This window comes from Lepidochelys kempii, chromosome 3 (genome assembly GCF_965140265.1).
Source record: "Lepidochelys kempii isolate rLepKem1 chromosome 3, rLepKem1.hap2, whole genome shotgun sequence".
Taxonomy (NCBI): Eukaryota; Metazoa; Chordata; order Testudines; family Cheloniidae; genus Lepidochelys; species Lepidochelys kempii.
In genome coordinates, this window is record NC_133258.1 from 64,311,046 (window position 1) to 64,329,791 (window position 18,746).

Below are 18,746 nucleotides of genomic sequence, written 5' to 3' on the forward strand. Positions count from 1 at the left end.
TCTTGTGACCAGACTACTAGAGCAGCCAGTACATAAACCGCAAGGGGTACTTTTCAATGGTGCTGCAAGCACTGGTGGATCACAAGGGATGTTTCACCAACATCAACGTGGGATGGCCGGGAAAGGTTCATGACGCTCGAGTCTTCAGGAACTCTAGTCTGTTTAAACGGCTGCAGGAAGGGATTTACTTCCCAGACCAGAAAATAACTGTTGGGAATGTTGAAATGCCAATAGTTATCCTTGGGGACCCAGCCTACCCATTAACATCCTGGCTCATGAAGCCATAGAGAGGCACCCTGGAAGTAGTAAGGAGCTATTCAACTATAGGCTGAGCAAGTGCAGAATGGTGGTAGAGTGTGCATTTGGATGTTTAAAGGGTTGCTGGCGCAGTTTACTGCGTTCCGTCTATAGCCCCACCTCAGCGAAACCAATATTCCCATTGTTATTGCTGCTTGCTATGTGCTCCACAATCTCTGTGAGAGTAAGGGGGAGACGTTTATGGTGGGGTGGGAGGTTGATGCAAATCACCTCGCCGCTGAATACGCACAGCCAGACACCAGGGCGGTTAGAAGAGCACAGCAGGAAGCGCTCCATATCAAATTAGCATTGAAAACCAGTTTCACGACTGGCCAGGGTGCTGTGTGACACTTCTGTTTGTTTCTCCTTGATGAAAACCCGCCCCCATGGTTGCCTCTAAATTCCACGTAAGCCACGCGCCCTCCCCCCTTTGATCACAGCTTGCTTGCAAAGGAAATAAAGTCATTATCGTTTAAAAAATGTATTCTTTATTAATTGATTATAAAAATAGGGAGATAACTCACAAGGTAGCCCAGGTGGGATATGGGAGGAGGGTAGGAAAAGGCCACTTTAAAACTTCTTGAATGCCAGCCTTATGTTGCTTGGGCTGTCCACTGGGGTGGAGTGGTTGGGTGCCTGGAGCCTCCCCGCGCCGTGTTCTTGGGCATCTCGGTGAGGAGTCTATGGAACTTGGGGAGGAGGGAGGGCGGTTAAGCAGGGGCTGCAGCGGCAGTCTGTGATCCTGCTGCCGTTCATGAATCTTCAACAGACACCGGAGCATGTCCGTTTGATCCCGCAATAGCCCTAGCACTTCCTCATGCCTCCTTTGATCTTCCTGCCACCACCTTTCCTCACGTTCATTGGCCACTTTCCTGTACTCTGCTATTGTGTCCCTCCACACAGTCTGCTGATCTCTGTCAGTGCCGGATGACTGCATGAGCTCAGAGAACAATTCATCGCGCGTGCGTTTTCTTCGCCGCCTTATCTGAGATAGCCTTTGGGATGGAGGAGGGAGGCTTGAAACATTTGCAGCTACTGGAAGAAAAAAAGGGAGTGAAGTATTTAAAAAGATACATTTTACAGAACAATGGCTACACTCTTTTATGGTGAACAACACTATTCACATTACATAGCACATGTGATTTTGGTACAAGGTCACATTTTGCATCTTATATTGAGTGCCTGCGGCTTTGGTGTTCGAGATCACACACACAGTGCCGGGCAACAGAATTCAGCTTGCAGGCGGCCATGGCAAGCCATAGTCTTTCGGCTTCTGCAACCTTCATAACAGTAGCACCCTCCCCTCCCATACCAAGCAAAGCATGTTGAGTTGGCCATTTAGTGCTGCAGTTTTCCTGTTAACGTGCAGCAGCAGAAACCAAACTAACACCCCACCCACCCAATTCTCTGGGATGATCACTTTACCCCTTCCCCCACCGTGTGGCTGGTATCAGGGAAGATCCTTGCTAGCCAAATGCAAACTCAGCGTCAATGCCCTCCTCCCCCTCCCACCGTGTGGCTAACTGTGGGGAGGATTTCTTTTCAGCCACAGGCAAACAGCCCAGTAGGAACGGCCACCTCTCAATGTCTGCTTAATCAAATTCCCCTATTTCCACCAGGTTACCATGAACGATATCACTCTCCTGAGGATAACACAGAGAGATAAAGAACAGATGTTGCTTGAATGCCAGCAAACACCGGGACCACACGCTGCCAGGCTTTGCCATGCAATGATACCAGATTATTGCTACTAGCATGGCATGGTAAAGTGTCTTACCATGGAGAACGGAATAAGGCTGCTCTCCCCAGAAACCTTCTGCAAAGGCTTTTAGAGTACCTCCAGGAGAGCTTCATGGAGATGTCCCTGGAGGCTTTCCGCTCTATCCCCAGACACGTTAACAGACTTTTCCAGTAGCTGTACTGGCCACAAATGCCACTCAAGTCCTCAGGGCTACTTAATCATTAAAAAATGCTTGCTTTTATAACGTGTATTATATTTAAAAAGGTACACTCACCAGAGGTCCCTTCTCCGGCTTCTTTGGGGTTGGGAGGATATTTCAGTCAGGGTGAGAAAAAGATCCGGGCTGTCGGGGAGAATGGTGTGCTGTGTGCTCTCCTCAAGCTCATCCTCCTCCTCATCTTCCTCATCCGCAAAATCCTCAGGCATGGCGGAGAGTACCCCATCATCGGAGTCCACGGACAGGGATGGAGTGGTGGTGGTGGCGGCCCCCCCCCCCCAAATTGCATGTAGCTCAGCATAGAAGCGGCATGTCTGGGGCTCTGTCCCGGAAGCGTCTGTTTGATTCTTTGGTTTTCTGGTATGCTTGTCTGAGCTCCTTAAGTGTCACGTGGCACTGTGTTGCGTCCCTGATGTAGCCTCTGTCCCTCATGGCCTCAGAGATTTTTTTGAAATGTTTTGGCATTTCACCTTTTGGAACATAGTTCTGATAGCACGGATTCCTCTCCCCATACAGCGATCAGATCCAGTACCTCCCATTCGGTCCATGCTGGAGCTCTTTTTCAATTCTGGGACTGCATGGTCACCTGTGCTGATGAGCTTGCCTGGCTAAACAGGAAATGAGATTCAAAAGTTCCTGGGGCTTTTCCTGTACACCTGGCCAGTGCATCCAAGTTCAGAGTGCTGTCCAGAGCGGTCACAATGGTGCACTGTGGGATAGCTCCCAAGGGCCAATACCTTCAAATTGCGTTCCCACTAACCCTAATTCAAAACAGCGATGTCGATTTCAGCGCGAATCCCCTCATTGGGGATGAGTACAGAAATCTGGTTTTAAGAGCCCTTTATGTCGAAAGAAATGGCTTCGTTGTGTGGATGGGTGCAGGGTTAATTCAATTTAACGCTGCTAAATCAGACAAACTCGTAGTGTAGACCAGGCCTCAGTCTTCTAGCTCATGGTGCTCCTCTGAAGCTAATAAAACCACATGCATTAGTACAATTTCTAGAAGTCACGGTTAGAATCTTGAGAGAAACAGACAATAATGCTAAAAGAACACAATAAAAAAGGGGATACAGTATCAATGCCAGAGCAGTAAACAATTCAAAGGTATTTTAAATATATGCTAGAAATAGAAAGTAAAAATATCAACAACTTTTTGACCATGAAACTTTTTCCAGCACACATCTGTAAAGAGAAAGTTGTAATTTTCTCTAACTGTACCCATTCATTCAAAAACCATTTTCTAAAACCAGCTCGTGGTCAAACTGACATCGCTAACTTCATTTTTTCAGTTTTCTTCATGTATTTTTGATAACCCTTTAACTTCAACACTGTTTAACATTATTACTCTCAGCAGCTAGGCAGTTTGCATAAGATGTTATTTGCCAACAACCTATTACTCCACAGGAAAACCTCTTCCATTTTCACAGCAAATATTTATGAGAAAGAGCCTTGCTGAGAGGAAGGTGAAGAACATCCACATAATAACATACCTGGGGGAAAGGATAGCTCAGTGGTTTGAGCACTGGCCTGTTAAACCCAAGATCGTGAGTTCAATCCTTGAGGGGGCCACTTAGGGATCTGGGGCAAAAATTGGGGAATGGGTCCTGCTTTGAGCAGGGTGTTGGACTAGATGACCTCCTGAGGTCCCTTCCAACCCTGATATTCTATTATTCCATACCCTTCATCAATAAATACCTGAATAAGAAAGGATCAGAATGAAGGTACAAAACATGCTTCTCCAAGAAGACTCAAGAGCATTTTTTAATACTCTTTTCGTAGGTGGTAGGAAGAAATGATGGCACATCTTTTCTGTGTAAGTAATTTCAACAGACTTACTATCTGTGTAAAAGTAGCTCATAAAGGCCCCAGTAAAGATAGTCTGTGCTCAGAAGAGCTCACAATCTGAATAGATAAAACAGAAAGGAAGTCTCTATGCTCATTTTACAGATGGAGGACTGAGACACAAAGATTAAGTGATTTGGCCAGAGAAATGAACTGCATCCCAGTCCAGTATCTTAACAAGATCTTCCTTCTCTCTTACTCATCTTCTTCTTCTTTAGACAAAGGAGGCTTTTAGTGAATCCTTTCACATAATGAATTAGTTAACAAATGTTTTACCTTCCTCCCTACTAATCATTAGAGATAAAATATACTATTATTCTGGTCAATTTTCATTAGCAAAGTACATGCAATGAAAATTAAAATGAATTTAATTTTTGGCAACTGTTCTACTATTAACTTACAGGGATTTATTCTCTCATTGATACACAAGAGATTTCCTTGCCTAACCGCCATTAATGATGGAAGAATATTCCCTGAAAAATATAACATGGGATTTCGATACTAGACAGTATTGTCTACAAAAAAAAATGCACAATGAGATGAATTTGCTGAAAAAGACAGAATAAAAGTATTACAATACCCACTGGTATTTGAGCATCTAACTGTGTCTTGGAACAAATACTTTTCTAGAAGATCGGTAAATTCTTGGCCTGGATTAGCAAATTAATTATTTGAAACCCTAAATTCAAATCCAGAGTATTAAATAATAATACAAATTTGACAAAGCTCTTCAGGGTAGGAGCTATGTCTTCCGATGTGTTTGTACAGTACCAATACAAGGAGACCTCATCCCTGACTAACGACACTACAAATAATTAGAAGGAAAATATTAAGTTTTCTGTTGCCACACTACTTTTCAATGTACCCATGTCATACAATTAAAGAGAAAGGACAAACATTCTAAACCAGCAAAGAAACAAGCTCCTTGAGAGAAGCTAGACCAGAGCCTAGGTGCTGGAACTAGGGGTCCTGGGGGTGCAGCCACCCCTCCGGCTTGAAGTGGTTTCCATTACATACAGGGTTTACAATTTGGTTCAATGGCTCTCAGAACCCCTGCTTATAAAAACTGTTTCAGCACCTCTGGACCAGAGCAATAATTTTGGCTTCTAAACTTTAATAGGAAGAGCTATGAGGTTACAAATCAAAAGGAGCAAACTAAAAATTCAATTCCATCCCTGAGGGCTTATGTGCTATAATCACACCTCTCACCACCAGAGGGCCTCCTAGCATCCAGGTTCAGCATTGCAAGGGTTCTGAGTCTAGCACCCCCATTAGTTGGTTCTGGTGCTACAACAGTCTGCTGTCCATGGCCTAGCCCTCCAACCGTTCCACTGCTCAGTCCATTCCCCTTCCTAGAGGTTACCCAAAAAGTCCAAAAAATAGTAAACAAGATCTAATGGCTTTCAATCCCAGTCTCTATCAGGTCTTTGCTTCTTTTATTCTTGACATCCATGATTCTCCTCTTGGTCCGGGGAAGAGCTAGGAGAATCCAGGCCTGCAACTTCACAGGATCTGCAGATTCTGTGGCCTTCACCTTGACTTTGTGGTTCATCACGGCTTCTCCTGAGGCCAGGTATGGAAGCGTTTCCTAAAAGTCAGTCTCAGGTTCTTCTCTGCAGCAGCAGGATTGTAATTTCTACCAGTTTTCTCTGCCCCTTGCCTTAATATAGTCAGTCTCTCTCTCCTCTCAACAGGAGTTTCCCCTTATCCCTCTTTCTGGGACTGGGGCTGTGGCTTGGACCTCTTTGTCTTAAGCCGGGTCTACACTTAAAAATTAGATCCATCTAGCTACGTCACTCAAGGTTGTAAAAAATTTGCACCCTGAGCACCACAGTTAGTCAACCTAAGTCCCACCATAGATGTGGATAGGTCAAAGGTAAAATTCTTCTGTCGTCCTAGCTACTGCCTCTCAGAGTGATATTAACTGCAGCAAGGGAAAACCCCTTTCCGTTGATGCACAAAGTGACTACACTATTGCGCTACAGCCGAAGCAATATAGCTGTGTCGCTTTAACATCTGTAGTGTAGACCTGGCCTTAGAATAATCTCTCTTTCCATCCTTTGCAGGAGTTTCCCCATAAACTCCAGCTCCAGAAAGAGGAGTGTCTCTCAGGCCATCTGCTTTAGGTTCATCAGCTGCAAGACTTTTGCCCGCTCCCTTCAGCTAAACACCCTTTCCATCTAGCCTTCCAATCTCAAAGGTTCATCACGCCAGCCTTCTCCTGTCAGTGTCTGCCCCGCTATGAGGGAGGAGGCAGCTTTATGCTGTTCCACTTTCTCCCAACTCCTTCCCAAAATACCTAAGGAAGGAGATTCCACCACCTCCCTAGGTACCGCATTCCAGTGTTTCACCACCCTCCTAGTGAAAAAGTTTTTCCTAATATCCAACCTAAACCTCCCCCACTGCAACTTGAGACCATTACTCCTTGTTCTGTCATCAGCTACCACTGAGAACAGTCCTTTTCTTGCAGAGTATCCTATACAGATTTCAATAGGATCATAACTGGGCTCCAAGATTGCCTCATAAAAACAGCCCAAGAACTAAAATGGGAAGAGAAGAGAAGAAACATTTCTAGGCTCTGTAGTCTAGTTAGAACTAAAAAATTCCTCTTATGAAGGTACTACACTGGCAAGTGAGCTGTTTTCTCACTTTTATATTATATTTATTTAAGTAGACAGCCCTCCCAACAACCAGCAAATCTCACTCAACAGTCTCCCTCTATTATGTATTCCATATTATTTATTTTCAGACTATGGCCTCAATGGCTACTTTATTCAGATCAGCAGAAACCAAAAAACAATGCTGAGCAAATAAAAATATACTGCTGTTTAACTCGTACGTCCCAATGCTGTTCATCTCTGTATTCATGGAGTTGTCCCGCAGTATACTCTTTCAAATCAACATTTTAAGAAATAAACCATAAGTGAACCACTAATGTCTAATTTAGATGAGTTGGCGCACTGTTGCTAAACACAAAAGCTGTAGATTTTATTCCCAATTATTCTTAATTTTTAGCAACGTGAGTAGAAAAGAAAGAAAAGATTTTCTTTTTTCCCCTCTTCTTGAAAAATAAAATGAACATTTGTGCCAAACTGTTTTTAAAAGCAAAAGCAAAAAAACAAAACAAATGTCATGCAAAGAAGTTTGAGTACAACTTATTCAGGGGACAGTTTCTTCATCTTATCTGCAAATCGTTAAAGAAAACAGTTGGGGATGACTGATTCCCCGGTACATAGTAGACCACGACTGCATACAATAAATCCTACAGCCAATTACCAGGACAAAGTTACCTGCTTTTACAGTGCTATATAAGTGCAAATTATTATAAACCTGCCAGTTGCAAGTAAAATACTAGTCAACTTAGAACAAAACCACAGGTCTCCAGACACACTTGAATGACTGGGAGTACTAATATTATAACAGTACCTCTTATGTAGTGCTTATCATCAGTAGATGTGAAAGCATTAGCTAAGTCATTGCAGTTTGTTTCATAGAATCATAGAATCATAGAATATCAGGGTTGGAAGGGACCCCAGAAGGTCATCTAGTCCAACCCCCTGCTCAAAGCAGGACCAATTCCCAGTTAAATCATCCCAGCCAGGGCTTTGTCAAGCCTGACCTTAAAAACCTCTAAGGAAGGAGATTCTACCACCTCCCTAGGTAACGCATTCCAGTGTTTCACCACCCTCTTAGTGAAAAAGTTTTTCCTAATATCCAATCTAAACCTCCCCCACTGCAACTTGAGACCATTACTCCTCGTTCTGTCATCTGCTACCATTGAGAACAGTCTAGAGCCATCCTCTTTGGAACCCCCTTTCAGGTAGTTGAAAGCAGCTATCAAATCCCCCCTCATTCTTCTCTTCTGCAGGCTAAACAATCCCAGCTCCCTCAGCCTCTCCTCATAACTCATGTGTTCCAGTCCCCTAATCATTTTTGTTGCCCTTCGCTGGACTCTCTCCAATTTATCCACATCCTTCTTGAAGTGTGGGGCCCAAAACTGGACACAGTACTCCAGATGAGGCCTCACCAATGTCGAATAGAGGGGAACGATCACGTCCCTCGATCTGCTCGCTATGCCCCTACTTATACATCCCAAAATGCCATTGCCTTCTTGGCAACAAGGGCACACTGCTGACTCATATCCAGCTTCTCGTCCACTGTCACCCCTAGGTCCTTTTCTGCAGAACTGCTGCCTAGCCATTCGGTCCCTAGTCTGTAGCTGTGCATTGGGTTCTTCCGTCCTAAGTGCAGGACCCTGCACTTATCCTTATTGAACCTCATCAGATTCCTTTTGGCCCAATCTTCCAATTGGTCTAGGTCCTTCTGTATCCTATCCCTCCCCTCCAGCGTATCTACCACTCCTCCCAGTTTAGTATCATCCGCAAATTTGCTGAGAGTGCAATCCACACCATCCTCCAGATCATTTATGAAGATATTGAATAAAACCGGCCCCAGGACCGATCCTTGGGGCACTCCACTTGATACCGGCTGCCAACTAGACATGGAGCCATTGATCACTACCCGTTGAGCCCGACAATTTAGCCAGCTTTCTACCCACCTTATAGTGCATTCATCCAGCCCATACTTCCTTAACTTGCTGACAAGAATACTATGGGAGACCGTGTCAAAAGCTTTGCTAAAGTCAAGAAACAATACATCCACTGCTTTCCCTTCATCCACAGAACCAGTAATCTCATCATAAAAGGCGATTAGATTAGTCAGGCATGACCTTCCCTTGGTGGATCCATGCTGGCTGTTCCTGATCACTTTCCTCTCATGCAAGTGCTTCAGGATTGATTCTTTGAGGACCTGCTCCATGATTTTTCCAGGGACTGAGGTGAGGCTGACTGGCCTGTAGTTCCCAGGATCTTCCTTCTTCCCTTTTTTAAAGATTGGCACTACATTAGCCTTTTTCCAGTCATCCGGGACTTCCCCGGTTCGCCACGAGTTTTCAAAGATAATGGCCAGTGGCTCTGCAATCACAGCCGCCAATTCCTTCAGCACTCTCGGATGCAACTCGTCCGGCCCCATGGACTTGTGCACGTCCAGCTTTTCTAAATAGTCCCTAACCGCCTCTATCTCCACAGAGGGCTGGCCATCTCTTCCGCATTTTGTGATGCCCAGCGCAGCAGTCTGGGAGCTGACCTTGTTAGTGAAAACAGAGGCAAAAAAAGCATTGAGTACATTAGCTTTTTCCACATCCTCTGTCACTAGGTTGCCTCCCTCATTCAGTAAGGGGCCCACACATTCCTTGGCTTTCTTCTTGTTGCCAACATACCTGAAGAAACCCTTCTTGTTACTCTTGACATCTCTGGCTACTACTTTCCCATATTTATATATAGCCAATTTTCATGCTTGTCCTGGAAGCTCCAAGTAGGGAGATGTAGCAAAAAATGACTGGATGAGGAACAGGTCACAGTGCCCCTAAAAGGCTCAGACAGTACCACATTCGAACAGCTGAGCCAGAGTAGTCCTGAGCCACACATTCCAAGCTTCAGGACTACAGAGTCGAACAACCGGTGTGTAATTCACTGCTCTAGAGAACACTCTGGGATACCACATACATGAAAAGGGCTACAGCATATGAGAACAATCCTGGTCTACATCATGCAACAGTTCTTTTGCACCAGTGAGAGATGTTAAGTATGAGACTGAAACAAAAGAGTATTTTAGAATTCCTGTTTATGGACGGAGGAAAACAGACATGTTTTTCTTGTGTGTGTTAAAAATATTTTAATTGGAGCAGTTAGCACAAAAGATGACAAAGCAGAGGGAATCTGAAGTCTTCAGACAAGAAAAAGACAAGCAATAAGGTCATAGTAATATCCCTTGAAAATCTGAATAAGGAGAGATGTTGAGAAGGTAGTTAGGTTTATACGTTTTGTTGCATGGTTTCTGAAGGGCAATTAGTCACATGCTCACATAAGCCAAGTTTTTCTGATTTCAACTCATGCTAAGAGGAGAAAAATGATAGTAAAAAGGTAACATTCCTAAGTACTGAGCAGCTCAAAAAAAAAAAATACAGGGAGATCTTCAGACACCAGACCCATAAATGGACTGTGCTAGTTATAGTTGCTGACATCACACATACTTTTTTAAAAAAACTAAACCAAATGTTCTAATAGGGAAGATAAATTAGATAAATTGTTACCCCTCTCATCTTCTTGCTGCGCTTGATGTTTCTGACAGGTGAGTCAGAGTGTGCTTTCCAAGCTCTCAGTCATGCCTATCTGAGGGTACATCAACACAGAAAAACAAAACAAAACAAAACCAAAAGCCCTATGGCAGCAAGTCTCAGAGCCAGGGAAAACTAATTTTGGTCCACACTGTGGGGCCACAAATAGCAGTGTACATGTTTGGGCTTGGGCTGGAGCCTGGGGTCTGAGATCCTCACCGGTTTCGGCACTCCAGACCCAACCTGAATGTCTACACTGCTATTTTTAGCCCTGCAATGCAAGCCCGAGTCAGTTGACCCCGGCTCTCAGACTTGCTGCCACAAGAGGTTGTGTTTTGTTTTGTTGGGCTGTGTAGATGTACTCTGAATAACCCCAAAGATAAATGCTAATTAATCTTTGGAAATAGACTTTATACCCAATCCACTAGAGAAAGAGAGACACTTGCACATACTCCTGGCAGTAAGGCCTCAAATAAAGTTCTGTGATGGAGCCTTTGACAGAAAAGAACCTCCCTCTTTTCTAAATTCTGACATTTCTCTTTGCCTCTGCATCCCTAAATGATGTGCATTCTTGATTTTGTAAACAATCCACAATAGGATTTGGATATCAATGTATCCAAACTGCAAGTGATTAAGTATATATGGCTGTTATCTATGCATTAAGCCAAGGGAGATAAATCTTCTCTTTGATACAGAATAAAAAATGAAAATCTGCTGAAAATCCAATATCTACTACTTCAAGTTTTCAAGTCATTGATGTACAATTTCTTCTGTTTTGAGAAATTGCACCGATTCCAGCAGTATTCCTCATTTGAAGTTTCAGCAGTATACGTGAGACTACTATAACAGAGATTTAGGGCCACTAAGTAGCCTCTATATCACACACAGCAATATATTTTCTAATACCTTCTGCATTAATAATTTTAATTAGCATCACATCACTCTGTAGGAAAACGATTTCTCCTCCACAAATAAGCACTGCTCACAGCATTTGAGCATTCTTTCTATGAATTAGGTGGAAGAGTATGTTCAAAATATTCAGTATTTGAATTGTTTTATGTATATTTGGGAATGCAGTCTCTATACAATCAGTGGAAATACCATGATATATATCACAAATTCTCACAAGTTTTTGAGAGGTTCATATTTTTCTTTTATAAAATATGATCACAAGATATGATATTTTCTGGTAAGTTTTATAACACCTATTTAATCCACCACTTTTTTTCCTCAAGAGTTTAAGGGGGAAAAAAACAAACCCAAACCACTATTCATATATGCTTTCTGCTCTACCATCATAGAGCCAATAGATGAAAGACGAATTACCCAACAAATCCTATTCCATCAGCTGTGCAAACACCGAAGCAATTGGTGAATGTAAATATTCTAGCAACTTTATCCACCACCGTTACAGGCTTAAATATAAAATGATGTTATTAAAAGCGTGATTGCAGCCTTAACTAAATATTACTCTGGCAGTGTTTTTCTTCCATAATTGACACTTCAGAGCCTGCAGAAGTCAAATGTTTTCTTTATGAAAACTCTAGTAGACTTGGACATATCCAAGAAAAACCAAGTGTACAGCATTCAGTTTGAACTTAAAAAAAAAGAATCTTACCATTAGATTCAAAGCAAGTTACAATTACACACACACACACACACACACAGAGAACTTGTAAAATGATATTTGAAAAGCACTTAATTGTAAAACTCTTTCACATTACTAAATAATCTACTCCTAATTTACTATTCAGCAAGAATATGAAGTGGTATCCTTACACATTTATATTTTTACATATGTTGCTCATGCATATTTAGGTCATCAGCGTGCTTGTTTACTGTAACTATTGCAGGAAAAGCATGTGGAATTGAGGATCTCTTGGCTTAAAAATAGAGGACTTTAACAGACCATACACATAACAAGGCATCGTTTCAGCGCAAAGGGTTAACACTGAAGCTGCAACAGATAGATGAAAATTTCAAAGTGCAAACTGCACAGAGGGGGTAGGATTGCCACCAGGTAAGGACAGGCAGAAGTATCACCACTGCCATCTGACAGGCATTCTTCCCAGGGGAGAGCAGCTTTAAATTCTGGGCAGGACACCACAGGAGTCGTACAGGTGGAGGATACTAAAGAGATGTGCTGAACTGACATATGTTGTGTTTGCCCTGCCCCTGCCCTGGTCAGCTTTTCACACTTTATGAGCTGTACTAGCTAGTTCCAGGCCCCCAAATGTCACAGCAGTTTGTGGACATCTTGTGCCAGTGTGTTTGTCTAGCTTCAGGTAGACTTTCCATTTCTTGGAACTCACATCCTGGGTCCTTCCAGCTTCTGCTGGTGGAAGCCAGGGAGAGAATCAGGCTCTGTGTGTGTACAATTAGTTAACATGAAAAAGGAACCATGAAAAATAGAGCATATTATGCTTCATCAAGGCAAAACAATTAGCTACCTATATTGTAATACTAATGTAGCTCAGTTAATAATGCAATTCTGGCCCCTACATTTTCAAAGTGGGGTGCAGGAATTTAGTCACCAGATTCTCATTGGCTTAACACAGGGGTGGGGAACCTACAGCTTGTGGGCCAGATCTGGGCCACTGCTTCATTTCATCCGGCCCTCAGCAAGTCTCCATGCTGCCAGACCTCGCTGCTCCCCCTGGCGGGGCTGGAGCCGCAAGCAAACATCCTCCCAGACCATGCTCCCCAACCCCTTGCCCCAGCCCTGAGCCTGCTCCCGCACTCCAAACCCCTCATCCCCAGCCCCACCCCAGAGCCCACAACCCCAGCCGGAGCCCTCACCCCCTCCCGCACCCCAACCTCCTGCACCAGCCCGGAGCCCCCTCCCATATCCTGAGCCCCTCATTTCTAACCCCACCCCAGAGCCTCAGGGAAGCCCCATCACCTCCCCTCACATTGCGGGGCTGTGTGTGGCCAGCAACTGATTTTTCCTGTGGGCCAGTAGCCCGATAGAAAAAAGGTTCCCCAGCCCAGATCTAAAGTGTACCTAGAAGGCTCATTAGAGAAACACTGTTGTTATGGACTGTGAACCCAAACAAAGAACGGAACTTAATAGAAGAAGAGTTGATACTTACTCCTTATTCCTGTTTTTAATGCAGGGATGATAAAGAACTTTGACTGCATTCCATGTGCCTGAAGACCTGGAATCAGGCCTCAAATTATCTTCCAAAAATGTAAAAACACTGCTGGATGCTGAATTTCCCATAGATTCCACCAATAAAGTGTCAGAATTTAAAAGCCACATCTGTGGATAGACAATAGTTTATTTATAGAATACACCAGCAGCTTGAACTTGTTCTGTTACTCCGGATTTAAACCTGACCTGCTATGAGTAGGTGACATTAGGCCACATAAATCATGAAGCCTGATGTTTACTAGAGCATGACAATTTAAAACTATATTCTAACAAATCTTTAATGGATGTGAATTAGCATGTTATGTTAAATAATCTTAAGTGTTCAAAGTGGTGTAAGCTCCAGTGGAGATAAATCAAGGGATGTATAAATGATGCAGAATTTCCTGTGATCCGTGTTAGGAGCAACAGAACTGTGAATCTGCATTTCCTTTGTGGCAGTAGCATGTTTCCTCTGCTAGAAAAAAAACAGCCAGCAAAACACTATTGCTCCAGTAGCTAATGGATGATTTTTCTAATTTTATATTTCAGTGATGTGTCAAGCAAATGGTGCTGAAACAGTCAAGTCCTGAAGACAGGACGGCAGTTGAGAGATTTCCCACTGGAAAAGCCAAGGAATGAGAGGCAGCGAGAGTATTTAAAACAGATTGGATAGAGCTAAAACAAACAGAGAGGGAATGCGCAGTACATTAGAGTTTACTAACGATGAGACAGGCCTAATTAACAAGAGTGGCAAAGGCTCTAGCCAACACTTATTTGGAAAATAAAACTAATAAAAAGAGCTGATAATGGGAATCAGGTTTCTCCATACTAATTGCTGGCACAAAAGTGCTAGAAGTCTATATTAAAGGAAAGTTTTGAGAAATCTCAATTCTTTTCACTGTATTATTATTATTATTATTAATCCAATCACTGAATGTTTGTGTTGTGTTACCCCAAGGCCCCAAACAAGATAAAGCACTGTTGTGCTAGGCACAGTACAAAACCATTCCTGTCTCTCCCCTTTTCTTCATTTATTCACTTGGCTGTGGTAGTAGAGAAACATGAGTTGCCAAAATCAAATTATCTTTCACAAGTGAGCTAATAGAATTTTTTCGCTCTCTTTGAGCATATTATTTCAGTTTGCTTTGTATGTCACTCATTAAACGTATTACTTTGTACTGTCCCAATTCCAATTCTTTTTCCCCAAAGACCTAGCTGCTCTTTGAATTGGCAGGCAAGTTTAATAGGATTCTTTTCTTAGCTGCTTTTAACATTCACTTTGATGTATCTTTGGACTCTTATAAACAGTATCTAGTGCACTTATAAAAGTAGGAATAAAGTGCTGCTATTGGTTAGTTCGTGCTAGCCTTTTGCTTTTGGAGACCTGGGTGACCTTAGATTAAGACAAGTTAAATTAAGTTTGGTGATAGACTTATTGCAGCCCCTGCTAACAGGTTTGTTCACATCAGATAACACTTACTATTTGATATAACTGATCACAACTATTGCAGGTTGTCAGAAGCCCAGTATTAGAAAACCGTAGCAAGGCTTTTGCAAAGAAGGAATGAGACACACTCTCAAAGATGTCTCAGGAGGAGACAGGGAAAGAGGAGACATGCGTTATACACTAGTTAATTGTACTGAGTTTTGCTCTAGGAAGGATGTGGACAAATTGGAGAGAATACAAAGAAGAGCAACAAAAATGATTAAAGGTCTAGAAAATATGACCTATGAGGGAAGACTGAAAAAACTGGGTTTGTTTAGTCTGGAAAAGACTAAGACTAAGACAACACATGATAACAGTTTTCAAATACGTAAAAGGTTACTACAAGGAGAAGGGAGAAAAATTGTTTTTCTTAACCTCTGAGGATAGGACAAGAAGCAATGGGCTTAAATTGCAGCAAGGGCTGCTTAGGCCGGACATTAGGAAAAACTTCCTAACTGTTAGGTGGTTAAGCACTGGAATAAATTGCTTAGGCAGGTTGTGGAATCTCCACCTTTGGAGATTTTAAGAGCAGGTTAGACAAACACCTGTCAGGGATGGTCTAGATATTCGTCCTGCTATGAGTAAACGGGACTGGACTAGATGACCTCTTGAAGTCCCTTCCAGTTCTATGATTCTATGATAATAGAAGTCCCTTACTCACAAATACCAAAACTCACCACATATGTTCTCCCTTCCCCTTTTAGAGTCCTTCTAGAATCTTCAGAAAATTACTCCTGGGGAAATTCTGTGCCACTGCGCAAGCACAGAATTCCTATCTCCTGCAGACAGGCATTTTGAAATAAATTACCAAAATAATTGAAACTGACATGATTATATTGTGTTATTTTGACAAATAAAATATGCAGAATTTTGCAAAATGTTAAAAGATTGTGCACAGATTTTTAAATTTTTTGGCACAGAATTACCCCAGGAGTAGAAAGCGAATAGCATCCTTCACTCTAATCTTAGAGGATACACCGTCAACATATGTCTACTCCTTTCACAGTTTCTTTTGCACCCTCTTTAGAGATTACTAATCAGTTTCACTTGGCAGCTGGATCCATCTGAAAAGTGCTTCTGTTTACACATTGTAATACTGTGGGACAGAAGCCACAGATTACAACCACTTTGTCAAACCATGTCTCATGTTAGCAAAGATCAAACAGATTTGTATTGATGTTTGAGTATGCATTATATAGCAGAAATCTGAGACTGTTGGAGGAAAGGCACTATTGGTTATGTGAGAAATTTCTGCATCTTCTAAGCCTGTCAGTTTCTGAACTTATTTATTTTCTTTCAGCATTTTCCTTTTCCCCAGTATTAATTATTTTATTTCTGACCTGATTGTTGACCTGTATGAACAGTCCCAAATTCAGTCTCAGTGTTCTGATACTAAGCATTTATGCATGTTACTTCTGGCTAATATATTTGTAAATTTTAATCTGAGCTTTCAGCTATTTTATGGATACTACATAGATTTTTCTCTTCTCCATGCAGTATCTGGATTCCCAAATTTCCTTGAATTTAACACTTGGTAAGAAAAAAACTGCTACAGCAATACTTAAAAAATAAAGTAAATTTAGAACTTATCAACAGTGTCAATTTGAGAGCCCTGGAAAGCAACATACTCTGTACTAACAGAACAGTTACACGTTGTGTAATAAAAACCTAAGAAAAAACAGTGCTAGCTTCCACATACAGTCCTGCTACTGTGCCACAAGCATGACACAGAGGGACCACCATTTGGGTCGGTAAGGTAAGTCAACTTCTATGCCCATTCAGTCTCACTACTCTGCTCAAAATGACAGCAAGGATGCAAATTAGAGCCAATTACGTGATTTGTATAACAAAGACATTTATCCTGTAGGAATTGGATTGACTCATTTCACATAGACCGATGGACTTAGATATGAAAGAAATAGGTGCCTCAGAAATATGTAACATAAAGAGAAGTGTTACAAGAACTTGCAGTGACTCCTAGACTGTGTGATGCTGTATAGAATATGTGAGACACTGTATTATATGGATACCAATATTATAAAATTGTGGGGGGGGGGTGAGAAAACCTGTATTTGTGCTGGAAATGGCCCACCTTGATTTTCATACACATTGTGAAGAGAGTGGTCACTTTGGATAAGCTATTACCAGCAGAAGAACTCAAGTTGCAGTGGGGGAGGTTTAGATTGGATATTAGGAAAAACTTTTTCACTAAGAGGGTGGTGAAACACTGGAATGCGTTACCTAGGGAGGTGGTAGAATCTCCTTCCTTAGAGGTTTTTAAGGTCAGGCTTGACAAAGCCCTGGCTGGGATGATTTAACTGGGAATTGGTCCTGCTTTGAGCAGGGGGTTGGACTAGATGACCTTCTGGGGTCCCTTCCAACCCTGATATTCTATGATTCTATAAGAGTGAGTTTGTGTGTGTGGTTTTTGGAGGGGGGTGGGGGGGTGAGAAAACCTGGATTTGTGCTGGAAATGGCCCACCTTGATTATCATACACATTTTAAAGAGAGTGGTCACTTTGGATGGGCTATTACCAGCAGAAGAGTGAGTTTGTGTGTGTGGTTTTTGGAGGGAGGCGGAGGGTGAGAAAACCTGGATTTGTGCTGGAAATGGCCCAACTTGATGATCACTTTAGATAAGCTATTACCTGCAGGACAGTGGGGTGGGAGGAGGTATTGTTTCATGGTCTCTGTGTATATAATGTCTTCTGCAGTTTCCACGGTATGCATCCGATGAAGTGAGCTGTAGCTCACGAAAGCTCATGCTCAAATAAATTGGTTAGTCTCTAAGGTGCCACAAGTACTCCTTTTCTTTTTATAAAATTGTAATAAGTCTTACCACATATGTAGGGCCCTACCAAATTCACAGTCCATTTTGGTCAATTTCATGGTCTTGGGATTTTAAAAATTGCAAATTTTATCATTTCAGCTATTTAAATCTGATATGTCATGGTGTTGTAATTGTAGGGATCTTGACCCAAAAAGGAGTTGGCGGGGGGGGAGGGGGGGTCCGCAAGGCTATTGTAATGGGGATTGTAGTACTGCTACCCTTACTTCTGTGCTGGTGCTGGAGGGGCGCTGCCTTCAGAGCTGGGCATCTGACCAACAGCCGCCGCTCTTCAGCTGCCTAGCTCTGAAGGCAGCACAGAAGTAAGGGCAGCAATACAGCGACCCCCTCCCCGAAACTCCCTATTGGGTCAGGACCCCAATTTGAAAAACACCGGTCTCCCCCATGAAATCTGTATAGTATAGGGTAAAAGCACACAAAAGACCAGCTTTCACAGTCTGTGACGCTTTTTTCACAGCCGCGAATTTAGTACGGCCCTACAGATATGCCATGGAAGGTTTCAGTGGAAAAGTTATAATTCGTTAAATATGATAATCACGTTTATATGTAAGTATCATCCTTGTATAGAGTAATAAATATGTATGGTATATTTGCATTTCAAATTTGTGCTGTGCTTCCGGGAAACACCTGCTCCCCGCCATAGATTGGCATCAGCACTATCCAGCCTGCCTGATCGCTTATCAAAGGCAATCACAAAAACAATGAACCCATTGAGAGAAGGCAGAGGTTACACCTATGAGTCAGCAGGACATGTAGGGACATTCCGGTGGACAGGGGGCTCTGCTTTTCCATACCCATGTGCTGTACGTTTGTGTTTGGGACAAAGGACGTCCAAGCCACATAGCAAAGGATATAAAAAGGCAGCTGCATCTTCTCCATTTTGTTTTCAATCCTGCTTCCTACCTCTGGAGTAACTTTTCTACAGACTGAAGCTTTGAACAAAGAACTGAATGGCCCATCCAAGCTGTGGACGTGTTCCAGAGGGACTTTCCAGCCAGCAAACTCAC

General features: G+C 42.6%; 1 protein-coding gene across 7 annotated transcripts in view; it reads right to left on the reverse strand.

Annotated features, from left to right (window-relative positions):
• Nucleotides 1–18,746, reverse strand: part of UBE3D (ubiquitin protein ligase E3D) — a 112,139-nt gene that overhangs the window by 68,362 nt on the left and 25,031 nt on the right. For 5 of the 7 annotated variants that reach the window (XR_012157978.1, XM_073336551.1, XM_073336549.1 and 2 more), the window contains exon 8: nt 13,365–13,534. Coding sequence is in view for 4 of the 7 variants with exons in the window: in XM_073336551.1 (XP_073192652.1) it covers nt 13,365–13,534 (170 nt within the window). In the remaining 3 variants the exon portion in view is untranslated. Of the gene's footprint in view, nt 1–762; nt 1,333–2,312; nt 3,225–13,364; nt 13,535–18,746 lie in introns of those variants that run through there. The other 2 variants (XR_012157980.1, XR_012157979.1) reach the window with 2 other exon arrangements.